The 14751-nt window shown below is 39.3% G+C and overlaps 1 protein-coding gene across 6 annotated transcripts in view; it reads right to left on the bottom strand.

Annotated features, from left to right (window-relative positions):
* Positions 1 to 14751, bottom strand: part of MACF1 (microtubule-actin crosslinking factor 1) — a 167666-nt gene that overhangs the window by 119287 nt on the left and 33628 nt on the right. For all 6 annotated transcript variants that reach the window (XM_023762771.1, XM_023762770.1, XM_023762769.1 and 3 more), the window contains exons 28-31: positions 13243 to 13395; positions 12857 to 12945; positions 9501 to 9636; positions 343 to 5760 (exon numbers count right to left, since the gene is read on the bottom strand). In XM_023762771.1, the coding sequence (XP_023618539.1) occupies positions 343 to 5760; positions 9501 to 9636; positions 12857 to 12945; positions 13243 to 13395 (5796 nt within the window). The remainder of the gene's footprint in view (positions 1 to 342; positions 5761 to 9500; positions 9637 to 12856; positions 12946 to 13242; positions 13396 to 14751) is intronic.

The raw sequence follows: 14751 nt of genomic DNA on the forward strand, positions 1-14751 counted from the left end.
CATTAAAACCCTTGCAAATTTCAGGAAAACATTTGAGCCACTGCCTAAGTTTCCAACAACTGTGTTAAAAACAAATAATGGTAAATTAAGTTATACTTTTTTTTTGAATTTTTATAAGAGTTTGGGCCAAACTGATGACAGTTTCTGGAAAGCAAGATCTCAAATACTCCCCAAACTAAGTTATACTTTATAGAATTATCTAATGCCCTGAAATATATGCATGCATATAATTATTCATATGTAAACTCAGTATCCAGTCAAGAGTTTTATCATTAAACCAGTTATATCTTTAAAAAAAATACACACACACACACACACACAATGCAACACTGGGAAACTTACTTTAGTTGCTCTGGAGGGCTCCGTGCTTACACCTTCATTTCCCTTTCCCCTCGGTGCAGTCAGGAAGGGAGTTTGTTCACTTCCAGGACTTTCTCTGAGCTTTTCTGGTGGTGTCTCCTCACCCACCTTCGTTGTAGGGTATATGAGGGGCACTGTCTTTTCCTCACTGGCCTCTGGAATAGCAGGACTCATGGTGGCACCCTGTTGCTCGGTACTCTCTTTTTGAGATACATCTTTGAACAATTCCTCTGGAAGAAGGGACACCAAGACTCTGGGAACTCCCTGAGTCACTATACCTTCAAAGGACCCTGCTTCTGCACCTGTAACTATAGGGTTTGACATTTCTAGAAATTTCTCTCCAGTTATTTCCTTAGTTGCTACCATTTTAGATTCAAGAATCCCATAAAGTTCACTATCACTTTTGCTATCCTGATGATGAAAGTCCTTTTTGACTTCTTTTGGGTCTACTCTAGAATCTACAATTTCTTCCAATTTAAGAGCTTTTGTTGAGTCAAAAGGTACTTCTTGGTATGATTTTTCTTCATGTTCATTAGATGACAAGATCAGATCTTTGGTTTCCTTAGTCTTAGAAGTAACACAGGAATCTTCACGATAGTTGGTCTCCTGTCTGGTGGTTCCTTGGAAAGACTTGTCTGATTTGGAAATTTGGGACGTGTCTGCAACTTGGGCTTTTCCAGCTGATTCCTGGTAGTGCAATGGTCTTGGGGTCATAGAAGAGAATGCTTCACTCTGAGCCCCTCTTGTAATTTCTTGTGATAAATTTTCTTCTGGTTTTACAGTTAAGGAGAGGCTTAAATTTTTGACTTCTCTTTCATTGACCTGATTAGAGTTGAAAAATGTTGAAGCATCTTGATTTCTTACGGAAACTCCTTTGGGTATCATTGGGGAAGAAGGGTCCTCAGCTTTACATAGAATAGAAAATCGCACCTCTCCATCAGCTTCTTTCCCTCTTTCAATTATGGCAATTTCCACTGGTTGACTCTTTATACTAGAGTCATGGTCACTTCTAATGGCAGTTTCTTGGTTCAACTTTACTTCTGAAAGAACTGTTGGTTTGCATGTTTTGACACTGTCTCCTATAACTATCACCTTCTTCTTCTCTCTCTTCCTTTTCTCCCTAGTATTTGTTGGTTTCTGAATAACCTGCTCACTCAGAAATTTGCCTGAAGTTTCACAATTTGATTCTTGTGCTTCTGAAATAATTTCTCTTTGGTTTTCCCTTATTTTTTTATTATCTAAGTCTGCTGCAGACTGTTTCATATGAGAAAGAATTTCTATTTGTGACACTACTTTTTCCTGCTCTTCATTTGTATTTTTTTCTATGTTGGTACTAGTCACCTCTTTGAGTTTAGAATCACAAACTTCTGAGTGAGGGCATGTCACTGAACCTCGGCCCAATGGTTTGCCTTTACAATCACTAGGAATTATTATACTGACAGACTCTTTAGCATCTGAAGAAGCTCTCTTCTTATCTTGATCCTTACACTCGAATTCTTTTAATGAAATTTCCCTGCCCTTTGTTGCCTGCTCCTCACCAGAAATTCTCCTTTTAACCTTTTCTTGTGCAGACTGACTTCCAATTTGAAACAATTTTCCATTTTCTTCTTTACCACAACTCATTTCTGCAGTCTGATTACAAGCAATTAACATTTCCTTCCTTAGAAATTCCTTCTTCAATTCACATACTTCAATTCCATCTTGCTTTTCAATCTGAGACCCCTGATCACTGGACTCTAAAGTATCTATTTGGATCAAAGTTGCCAGTTCAGGGCTAATAAATCCTTTCTCAATAGCTTCCTTTACAGTCACTCTTTGATCATTAAATATGTCAATGATTCCTCCATTTAGTACCTGATGAGATGCAATAGTTCTGACCATGTTTTCATCCACCAATTTCTGTTTCAAAACTGATGCCAATGTCAGTCCTTGTCCTGTAGCAGTATCTATGATTCCTCCAGTATTTGCCTGAGCTTCTAGAACTTTCAGTGTTGATGCAAAGTCTACTTTTCCCAGCTGAGTTGCTTGAGACAATGTAAGAACTTTGTCACTCACTCCATCTTTAATGTCTGAGAAAGGAATTACTTCTAGATATCTCTGTCCAGATTCAATATCAATCTTACATTTCTTTACCAATTCTGAATAGGGAACAATTCTGTGATTCTCAGGATCTACAATCCTATGCATCAATCCTGAAGACAATGTTGCTTTATTAGTTAATAATCCTTCTTTTTCAGCTTCTGCCAAGGTCAATCCCCGGCCAGAAATGAGATCCACAAAGCTTTCAGTCAATGCCTGAATTTTTTGGATTTCTCCTTTCAAATCTGGGTTAACAAGATCTAATTTTATAGCTTCAGAGAGGGAAATAGTTTCCTTTGTTTCAGGATGAAAAAACTGATGGAGACTTAAGTTCTCAACTTTTTTGAGTTGCTTGGCTAAATCTTCATCAATGATGCCATGTTTAAAGGCATTATCAACAGAAAGTCTCATCCCAGATATATGGTGAATGATACCTCCATCTACCACCTGTTTAGTCAACAACTGAATGGCCTCCTCTCTCTCCAGAAGTCCTCTGTCAATGGACTGCATAACTGTTAGAGGGGCCTTGCTATCAGGGTCCATAATTCCAGTTGTTTCCATTTGTAAGCTAATTAATCTCTCCCTAACTGTTTTTTCAGTATCTTTGCCTTTGGAAGCTTTTTCCAGATTTATAAGCTCAGTCTGGTCAGCACTGTCCACCAAGCCAAGATTTAAGGCCAAAGTCACCGAAACCTTTTTGCCTCGTTTCAGGTCAATGATTCCACCAGTCACCACCTGCCCCTCTAAAATTCTGGTGGCTGTCTGTGTGTCAAGTAGTCCAACTGCAACTGCTTCCTTCACAGAACAGAGTGTGTGGGTACGTGGGTCTAAGACACCACTAATAGCTTTGTCTGCCATGAGGACATTATGCAGCAATTTCTCATCCATCAGACCTTCATCAATGACTTCTTCAGTTGTCAAAGATTCGCAAGTCTGAGAGTCAAAGAAGCCCCGAAACATGTTCAGCTTTCCCATAAGTTTCACAGCAGTGTGACTGGGCACGATACCTCTGGCTATTGCTTCATTCAGTAACAGCTGTTGACCTGTTTGTTCATGAAAGATACCACCATCGAGTAATTGTGTAGATAATCTGTTTAAGGTAGCTTCTTCAAGCAATTCTGAAGGAGGACTGCATGACAAGGAAGTTTCACTACCATGATCTGCCTCATCTGTTTTTTCTAACATCATCATACTACCACCTATAATGTTTTGTTCTTCTGGACTTAGTTTATGGTCATCCTTACTTCCTTTGTCCAGAGAATGAACATTCATGTCATTTTCAGACTTGAGTTCTGAGTCTAAATCTAGAGTTTTCTCTACCTGAAATTGTGACTTCTTGCTTTGGGATTTTATGAGAGGTCTTCTAGTTTTACCTGGAATATGTTCAGTTTCAAGTGGGTTTGCTTGTTCTTTCTGACATATAAAGGAAGCATTTCTGAGAGTCTGCCATTCTTCATTTGGTGTTTCATTAGAAACAGGATCTTTTTCTACCACCGTGGCCACATCTTCTGTTTCCTCAGAGGGTACTATAAGGAGAAATCCTCTGCTGATATTTTCTTTGGTAGACACTTCTGTTAGATCTTCCTTTTGGGTACCTACTAACTGCCATTTTAACTCTGATTTAACTTGACCTCTAACCTTCAAAGTATCAATATTTGGATTTCTCACTTTTTGTTCTCCTACAAATAGGTCTTTTTCAGGGTTCTCTGTAGGGGAACCTTCTGTTACTATAATGGTTTTTTTGCCTTCTGCTTCCATGCAATTTGCTTGATTGGGATATTCTTTGTTCTGAGAAGAGTGGAATTCACGTGACTGCACAGTCAGCCTATCACAGAAAGTTTCTGTTATTTCCACATTCACCGATTCTTCTAATTCCCTGGAAGTTTCTGGTTTCTGATGTCCAATTCCAAACACTTCTAGAGGATTTGCTTGATATTCACTGTTTGCTGTTAGTGTTTCTATCAGCTCATTGTCTAGCAGGAGCACCCTCTGTCCATTCCGCACATTAATGTAGCTGTGAGTCATCAGCTGGAACAACAGCGTATCGCTGTGGCTTGCCATGCCCTCAGTTTGGCCCTTGCTGCTCGACAGACCTGATGCTCCAGGATTAATGTTCAATTTGCTTTGTTCTGAAGAATCTGCTAATTGCATGTGGGGCATCACATCAGGTATGCAAATTGATTTTAAGTTATTGGCGAGATCTTTGTCCAATATACCATTTTCTATTGCCTTATTCCAGGACCAAATCTCTGTGGTTGCTGGTAGAAATAGAGCTTTAATATGCTTTCGTTCACTAAGGATTTTATGAGCTAGCTCACTAGACACAATACCTTGTTCCAGGGCATCTGTCATTGGGAGGATCTCTCCAGATTCAGGCCATAGCAACCCCATGAATGACCAAAGGGACTCCAGAATCACGAGGGCAATCTTAGCAGCTACTAGATCACTGCTCACTGCGTCATCTATCGTCAGCCTATGCCCCGTGACAGTGTCTATGATACCTCCTGTCTGAAGCTGCCTTATGAGAATAGCGCAGGCCATATCTTGGTCAATCAAATTATGTCTTACAGCCTCTTCCACTGTAAGTCTGTGTCCTGTTCTTGGGTCTACTATGCCACCAGCAAAAAGCTGAGCTTCTAGCAGCCGGACAGTGACCTGCCTATCTATTAGGCCTTCCTGAACTGCACGGAAAATGCTAACCTTCCGGCCTGATTTCAAGCTCACCATTCCTCCTGCCAATTGCTTGACAGGCAGCAATTTCAACCCTGATTCTTGGTGGACAATACATCTCTGCATCAAATCCAGCAAACCGACTTTCTCAGCTGTGTTGGGGTCTATCAAATTCTTGGATGATCTCAGGTGAGACTCTAACTCTGAGAGAAGCCATTCAGAAATGAGGCCTTGATGAAAAGCCTCCTCTAGGTTAATAAAGTTCTCATTAGGGGGGAGACTGAAGCCTCCGGTTGCCAGGTGAGCTTCTAAGATTTTCAGTCCAACTCTCTCACTGATAATTTTCTTCTCAATTGCTTCCACTACAGAAAGAGGGCCTTTGCTCTCACTAAGCCTGCTTATTAAGGACAGCGTATCCTGGAGCTCCTGGAGCTGCTGGTACATCTGGTGATTAATGAGGCTTCTGGCCAGGCCCTCCTCCAGAGAGAGCTTTTCACTGGTCTCAGGGGCAATGAGGCCAGACATGATAACCTGGGATTCCAGGAGCACCAGGCCTGTGTCCTGGTCAATGAGGCCCTTTTGCATGGCTCTGAAGATGGGAAATATCTCCACCGTGCCTAGGTCAATCACCCCAGCAACTGCTCTGCAACCCTGAAAGAAAAAAAATGAAAAAGAAAACTAAATTAGAGAAGCACAAGTGTTGAAAGGAGCTATTCAAAGAATGATACTACAGGGTAGGGCAAAAGTAGGTGTATAGTTCTGAGTATGCGAAACAATTTATTCTTGTATTATCGCTTACTGTATTATTTTCCACATGAACTGTAAACCTACTTTTGCCTCACCCTGTATATCAAATTCTGACCACAAGAAATACCCAGCCTGGGAAGGGCCCCAAAGTGTAGGAAATATTCTGAAGCCTGACAGAGTTAATGCTAAAAAAGAATTTGTCTAAACTGCAGAATGTTTTACATGGGCAGAAGAAGTTCACAGATTACTTGAGGGATGACAGCATTAAGCATATCTGAGTGACAAGCTCTACAAAGTAGCAAGCAGCAAAAGTGACAGGACAGCTATTTCTAGGACTAACTCACCACAAAGGTTCTTAAGACACATACCAGTTCCCAAAAATGAGAATTCAACCCCATATAACAACTTCTCAGTGTTGTAGAAGCTTCTTGAAGTAGTATTTTCCTGCTGATGAGTTCAGCAGGACCAGTCCACAGGACTAGAAGAGAGATTTAAGCATCCCAATATCCACACAACAGTTGTATATCTCAATAAAGGATCCTGTGTATTTTACTCAAGCAGCTGCTTAGCAACTGGGGCAGTCATACTCTTGGTGGTTAATGCTAGCACTTGCCAAGGCAATGGCTGAGTTAAATTAGCTCTAGGTATTGAAATTAGCAAGTCAAGGAAAGAACAGACTTGGGACCTTTGCTACTGGAACCACTAGTAACTTTTCTTCTAGTCCAGGCTAGAATGGGTAGTAACCACCATGATTACAACTACCAATTGTTAGGCACTTAATATATTTACTGAGTACTAATATTTAAGCCTCACAACAATCCTAAGAAAACAATTATTTTAACCTTTAGTTTAGAGATAAGAAAATGAGGCACAGAGAAGTTAGGTAACGTGTTCAAGGTCACAAAACTAGTGAGTTCTAGAATCAAATCAAAGTGTGACTCTGAATCTTGGGGTATTATACTTCCTTCCCAGTTGAATCCAGAAGAGTATGAAGGGTAAGTACAGTCAAGTCACATCTTCCAAAGGAGTCAGGTTCTGAGGTGAGTGAATAAGGTAATTCTTACATATTGTCTAATTTACCTTTGCAAAAAAAAAAAGCCTAAGAGCAGCTCCTTAAGAATTCTTATTTTGAAGCCTTTTATCATGAAACTAGAGGCCTGATGCACGAAATTCATGCAAGGGGCTCGGCCCTCGCAGCCCCGGCTTTGTCCAGAAGGTCATTCAGCTGTCCGGTCTAATTAGCATATTATGATTTTATTATTATAGATGATGGTATTCAAAAATAAAATTACTCAAGTGTTTACCACTTACAACACTTCATCCTTTTTACTATTCTCCAATTTTCTAGTTCTTCTTGTTCATGTTCATTATCTTCATTTTCTATGGATAGTTTTATCTGTCCTTCTTTGGTCAGTATTAATTTCTGATCCTTATTTAACTCTTTAACTTATCCATAGAGGATCTTGTTGAAACAATTGCCAACCACTTCCCTGACGCCTAAATAACGCATTTCATTGCTGTCTCCATGAGAAGCAGCACCAGAGGAACAGGTACTTTGCCCATTCAGTGTCTAGGAACAGTACCAGCAGTCCAATAAACATCTCATGAATAAATAAACATTGATAAATAGTAAGAAAACCCTTAAACTCACTAACCTATTTCTCCCAGATTTTAAAAACATTCACTGAGGATTTCAAGCTTGTTTAATTGCACACTATAAGAGATACTGAATGGATAGCAATGAGGAAACCAATTTGGTTCATTTCTCCATATCACTATATTTGTTCAAATAATGAAATAACTGACAAATTCTCCATACTATTTAAAATATATTAATCAATATACACCCTTTGTTTTCTGACCCAGAATATAGAGTTTAACTTGTATAAGGTAAATGTATGCTATGCAAATCTATTAGGTATCTGTTCTATAGAGAGCAAAAGAGAAATCACACAGCCATATGACTCTTTTGAGATATATGAAAAAACTTAGAGAAAATCCATGTAAAACTATTCAGAAGCAGAAAATATGACAAAGGAAAATGTTCTTTTGTGAACTAATTTCTTCTGTGAGATTCACGGAGTCTCAGAAAGCTAATACTGAAGAAATGCCTGGAGTCTAGCCTAAGAGAAAAGACTACACACTGTTCCTTCCAACACCCTCATAAGTGGAGGACAGGCAGGAAGCACTGAGCTGGGAAATATCCAGAGAAATCCATTTTAGTCCCACCAAACATGGCATCCTGACCTAAACAAGCAGAAGAGGGAAAGAAGAAGAGAAAACATAAAAGGCTTCTACTTACCCAGAGTTGCAGGGCACGCCTTGGGCAGATAAGAGAGAGAGCCTTACGGAGCAGCTCAGCCGTATCGCACACACAGTGTAAGCTTGGTGTTAGCATCCAGCATGCGACTTTTGTTTGTTTTTTTTGCAAAAAAGAACCCCCAACAGGTCGTCCTCTTTTCCCTTTGTGCATTTGTGCTTAAACTCCAAAGGGTTAGTGAAACTTGTAAGCAAGGATGTCAGTTAATCAGAACAATACTTCACATGAAACACACAAACGGTAACAGGGACACATCATGCTCAATGTAGTGGTGCTCAGCAGCTTGTCTCTTTATTTTCTCCCTTTTTTTTAACCTTTCAAAATGAGAACTGGATGTTCTCAGCAAGCAATTGTTAAAACTTTTCACATACACCCTTATATGGTGAAGCAACAAGCCATTAGAAGTGGGCTACCTTACACAGAGAATGCTAAACCAGCACTTCTTTTTGAAAATCTATTCTCAAATAAATCATAGCTGGTTCTGTCTTATGGTCTTTACAACTCTAGCTCCTGCTGCACAAATTTCATATCCAAGGACCAGAGCCAAAGAATATTTATCTGAATATCATTTTGAGCATCATCTAGACTAAATTTGGTTACCACATGATTTTTAATTTTGGCCTGCCCCACGTAAGTTGGCCATTGCTTCACAACATAGGAAATAAGCAGGCAAACACACATATATATCCCAGAGACACATGTATATAATATGGTAAGTTTACATATACACAAGTATCCAGGAAGAACTTAGGACAACCAGCAAGAACTTAACAACTTCCATATGGTCCAGGAAATGAACATGAGTGGGAACTGGTAAAGATGTCACATGATGGGATGACCATGGGTAAGGGGAACCAGCGTCTCAGTCAGTGCAGCTAATCCACCAATTTGCTTTGAAGATAAACATTTCTTATTCATTTAGTACATATGAAAAAAAGTATGAGGGAAAGAGGTTCATGATCTTTTTTTCCCAATATTCCGAACTCTTGGCTATTGACTTTTGAGTAACAATGCCACAAAGGAATAATCTTATTGCTCTGTGACATAAAAGTTATGTTCTCCTTGACTGCAAAATGGAAGACAACAAAAATGGTGAACCACATCTAAAGAGTTAGCCATAAATGCCTTCCAGAGTTTTGACTGACCAACACATCATGGAACCCCAGGTAAGAAACACAAGACAAATGGCTGCTACGGTGAGGTTAAAAAAATTAAGTCACATTGGTCATGGAAAGCTAGTGATCATGACTTTCAATCAGCAAGGATACTTTCACACCATTCAAAAGGTACCCTCCCAACATTTGGAGAGTAAAATTGAAAGTACCTTTTGTTCTGTCTGCTGAGCCAGCTGGCTCCGAAGCTGGTGAAGCTGGTTTGCTGAACCATCACACAGGTCATGGTAAGTCTTATTCAGGGCGTTCAATTGCTCAGATATCTGTTCCTTCTCTTTTTCTGAGAGTCTGGAAGATGAAGCATTAAAGCTCTGAGAGAAAAGCCTTCCTCCAACTCACGTCTATGGCTTCACAATCATCACTTCTCCACCTTGGATGGTATTCTTCTTGGTCACTGCTAACTGTGGATCATCTGGTCAGAGCTCCATACTCATTGAACACTTTGGCTTCTAACTCATAGTTTTCCCGTTTATCTCAAATCAAGTCATGATTCTTGATTATGTCAATGATCATGTCACCAATTGTCTATAACACCCTAAGCTTGTAGTCCTGCAATTTCTCAATCCCAATGGCCTCCACTCCACTTCAGCCCCATCCATAAAGGGCAAATTTGGACCCTGCTGTTATCTAAAATTCTTCCACTTCTGAAATTTTAAACTTTAAGAATCTACTATCTGATTATAGCTCCTAATTATACCCCTACCTTTCCAGTTTTCTTTCTTTACTCCTATACCACTTTTAAAATTGAAATATTTTAAACAAATTCTCATTTACTCATTATCCAACTATCCAGCTTTACCAAATTTTACCAGGTTTGCTTTAGATCCTTTTCTTAGAAATAAAACATTACAGATATAAAGTCCAATGTGTATGTGTCACCAACCCCATTACTTTCCCTTCCTCCCCAGGGGCAATCACTATTTGAATCGGGTAAATTTTGCAAGTCCCCTTTCTCATTCTACATTATGTTTTTGAGAATGAACCCTGTGATTTATATTACAACTATCCACCAACTTACTGAGATTTCCCAAGTCTTCCTTGATGTTCCATTTTCTCTTAATCAATCCTATTATATTTAGTTTCTCCTCTTTTCCAGACCCCACAGTCATCATCTCCATCAGTTCCTTACACGCTCATTAATCTGATAAATCTCCAGCCCCAGATCAATCAAACTCTGCTCCCATGTGCGGGCTGCTAAGTATAACCAGTGAGAGAGAAATCCCACAGCCATGAAGAAGAGATCCTACTGGGCTCTGACCTCCACTGGACTTCAGTGCAGTCTGAGTTAATCCTCCCTTCTTTCCCCTCAACACTACTCTAACTTTCGGCAAACAACCTCTCTAACTATTTCTTTTTTTTAAAAAAAAATTTTTTTTAGCCCTAGCCAGTTTGGCTCAGTTATAGAGCTTTGGCCTGCAGACTAAAGGGTCCCAGGTTCGATTCCAGTCAAGGGCACATACTTTGGTTGCAGACTCCTACCCGGTCTGGGCCCTGGTCAGGGCGTGTGCAGGAGGCAACCTATCGATGCATTTCTCTCACATCAATATTTCTATCTGTCTTTCCCTCTCTCTTCCAATCTCTTTAAAAATCGATGGAAAAATATCCTCTGGTGAGGACTGAAAACAAAAACTTGTTTTTATTGATTTCAGAGAGGAAGAGAAAGAGATAGAACATCAGTGATGAAAGAGAATCATTGATGGGCGGCTGCCTCCTGCACACCCTGCACCAGGGATTGAGCCCACAACCTGGGCATGTGCTCTGACCAGGAATTGAACCATGACTTCCTGGTTCATAGGTCGAGACTCAACTACTGAGCCACATTGGCTGGGCTCTCTACCTATTTCAAAGACAACATACAGACCACTGGGCACTAATTCTCTCACTTTCTGGCTTCACTCCTGGCATATTAACCTATATTCACATCTTTCTTTCCTTTTTTTAGAATTTTTATGAGTTTATTTGAGCCCAACTGGTGACATATGTCAGGGAGAGAAAGATCTCAAATGCTCCCTTTTTATTTAATTTTTAAATTTTTTATTCACACCTTTCTTAATCTCCTTTTTCTCAGATTTCAGAAGAAAAGCTGTCTCAACCTCTGTCTAAGGTGTACTTTCCACCCAATGATGAATCTTATCCTCTCCCACATCCTCTGGCACCTCTTTCCTAGTACTTCAATCTTTCCCCCTCTACGTCCTTGAGACACAGTCCATAAACACAGTTAAGCCCCGCTGATCTCTTAAGAAAACAAAACTCTTTATTGATTATATTCTACTCTAATTATTTCTACTTTATTATTTCTTTTCTTTCCTATGGCCAAGCTTCTTTAAAGAGTGTCTAATGTCAGCCCCGGCTGGTTTGGCTCAGCCTGTGGACTGAAGGGTCCCGGGCTCGACTCCAGTCAAGGGCACATGCCCAGGTTGTGGGCTCAATCCCCAGTAGGGGGCGTGCAGGAGGCAGCTGATCAATGATTCTCTCTCATCATTGATGTTTCAATCTCTCCCTCTCCCTTCCTCTCCAAAACAAAAATATATTTTTAAAAAAGAGTGTCTAATTTCATTATCACTACCTTCCTCACTTCAAGTGCTCTCCACTACACTAAAATCTTACATTATCCCCCAACTTTTCACCAGAGTCACCAAAAATTTCCAACTTGCCAAATTTAATAGACGGGTCTCAGTCTTGACCTTTCTTGACTTCTCACCACTCCCTTCTTTTTAGGATTCTGTTCTCTCTTGAGTTCTGAGATATAACTCATCATTTTCCTTTTACTTCTCTAAGGCTTCCTTTACAGGGCGAGAAGCCCCTGAGCCCTTGTAAGCTAATCCACTCTTATGGTTTCTACTATGCTGATGACTCAAATCTCCATCACTTTAGACTTCTCTTATTAATTCTAAATTTACATATGCAGTTGCCCATTAGATAACTTAATGTGTTAGGTGCTTCCTAATACATACTAGGCACTTCCATTCAGATGTCCTGTGGGGTCTTCACGTTCCTCACATCTGAAACTAAAGCTGCCCTCTTCTCCCTCAATCCCTAACTTCTCCTGATACCTCTCTTGGTGAGCGGCATCACCATACACCCAATGGCTTAAGCCAGAAACCAGAGTTATATCTGATCATTTTTGTTTGTCACCAAACTCTCTATTATAAATTCATCATCCTTAATCTCTTTAGAATCTCTGTCTGCTTTACATCCCTCATCATATCTTGCCTATATTATCAGAACCTCTTAACTGGTCGCTCAGGCCTCTACGCTTGCCTGAGATCAACACATTCTCTATCGAACTGTTCTAGAAACCTTTTCCAACAAAATCCAATCATGTTTATGATCCCTCTACAGAGCCAACAAGGTAAAATGCAAATTCCTCAGCATGAACTACAAAGCTCTTCATCATCTGAATTTTGCTGCCCTGAATTCTCCAGCCTGAATTCTCATCATGACCCTAAGGTTTAGGCAGGTAGATCTGGTCTCCTAGGTGTGCCATAATCTCTCATCTAATACCTACTTATGACCATGCTTGGCCAAGAAGATCTGTGAAGTTTTAATGGCCTCATAGACTTGTTCTCTCTTGGTTGTCAGCTCCTCTGCCAGAACCTATTTAGTAGAAATAAAGAGAAAAGCTTCAGAACCTAAAAAAATTAAAGAATCAAACATTATTTGAATTAACTTTTTAAAAATCCAAGGTGCAAACAGCTTAGCTCAGATTATACTGGTCTATGTAGAGCTGATTAAAAAAAAAAGGTAGAAATATAAATAAGATAACTTCATAAGTTAACATTTACTGAGATAACAATCCCTCCTGGGTGGCCCATATGTGACTTGTATTATACCACCTAATGCATTATCATATATTATTGTATCCAGGAAGAATAAGATAGACCTTCTACTTACCTGCTGTTCTAAAATAGCTTTTTCAATGTCTGTCAATTCTTTGGTCTGGGATGAGGTAGCTTTGCTTTGTGTATTCCTTGCTAGGGTAGACACCCAGCCCAAAAGTTCTTTCACCTTCTCCACGTGTTCCTGTTTTTCCTCTTCTACCACTTTCTAGAACAGGAAATAGAAAATCAATATGTTGGTTCATCTTATTAGACTGGTCTAAGTTCAGATTTCCTAAAATAGAGACACAAGAGTTACCTAAATCAGTAAGCAGTTAAAATAATCCCCAATTAAATGTAATTTACCCAGCCTAGAGCACTGCTCACAGGTGCCTAACTATGGGATATAAGTTCATTATATCCAGGTTAGCACCTTTCTTAAAAAGCACATTGTTTTATATGTGATGGATATTCAATAATTAGTGATTTTAAAAAGCCCTTCACATATAGCAGCTTACTTATTTTCATAATTCTTATAATTACAGGTAAAGAGATTAAAGTCTACAGAGATTAAGTGAGGTTGATATTGACATAAAGAACGTATTTTGCTAATTTACATAGGCAACAATTGCTATGGGTTAATGTTTCCAAAAGCATTTCTTTTTATAAGAGTAGTTGGATATGTGGAAATTTATTTTACAAAGACATAGATTTTTTAAATTATAAAACCATAATTCTACATAGTATTCTAACCTGTTTCCCCCCCAAATAATATATTTTAATTATCTTCCTTTGTCACTGCATGTAAACCTATTTCATTATTTTTAACAGCTTCATAGCATTTCATGTATAGAATCTGGACGTTTCCAATATTTCCCTTTACTAAATCATGCTTTATTTATAACTTTTATTCACATCATTCCTTCATACTTATACTATTTCCATACTAAAGGTACTTGGAAGTGGAGATGTTGGACATAATATAGTCAATCCTCATAATTAATCACAGATTCCATATTTATCTACTCTCTAAAATTTATTTATAACCCCAAAATCAATATTTGTGCATTTTCACAGTCATTCCCAGACATGCACAGAGTGGCTGCAAAATATTTCAGGTGCCCAGTGTTCCCAGTCGGGGTAGAATAAGGTGACACTCTGTCGCCTTGATCCAGCTTTTATACTGTAAACAAGTGTCTGTCGAGTGCCAGGGTTTTCTTATTTTTGTGTTTTCTGATGGTGGTTTCGCTGTTTAAAATGGACCCAAATGCAGTGCTGAGGTGCTCACGTCTTGCGTTCCTAAGCACAGGAAGGCTGTGATGTGCATTATGGAGATAATGTGTGTTATATAAGTCTTGTTCAGGAGTGAGTTATAGTGCTCTTGGCCATAAGTTCAATGTCAGTGAATCAACAAAATTTATTAAGTCAGGTGTTTTTAAAGAAAAACACACATAACACAAGTTTATGCATTTTCTGTGGACAAAAATGTTGTAAGCAGAGGCTTGTAGGAACCTAACCCTATATTTCTCCAGCTGCAAAGAGTACAGTATTCACTAACGCAGTGTTTTCAGCAACCTCATAGAAC

Source organism: Myotis lucifugus, unplaced genomic scaffold (genome assembly GCF_000147115.1).
Source record: "Myotis lucifugus unplaced genomic scaffold, Myoluc2.0 scaffold_260, whole genome shotgun sequence".
Classification (NCBI taxonomy): Eukaryota; Metazoa; Chordata; class Mammalia; order Chiroptera; family Vespertilionidae; genus Myotis; species Myotis lucifugus.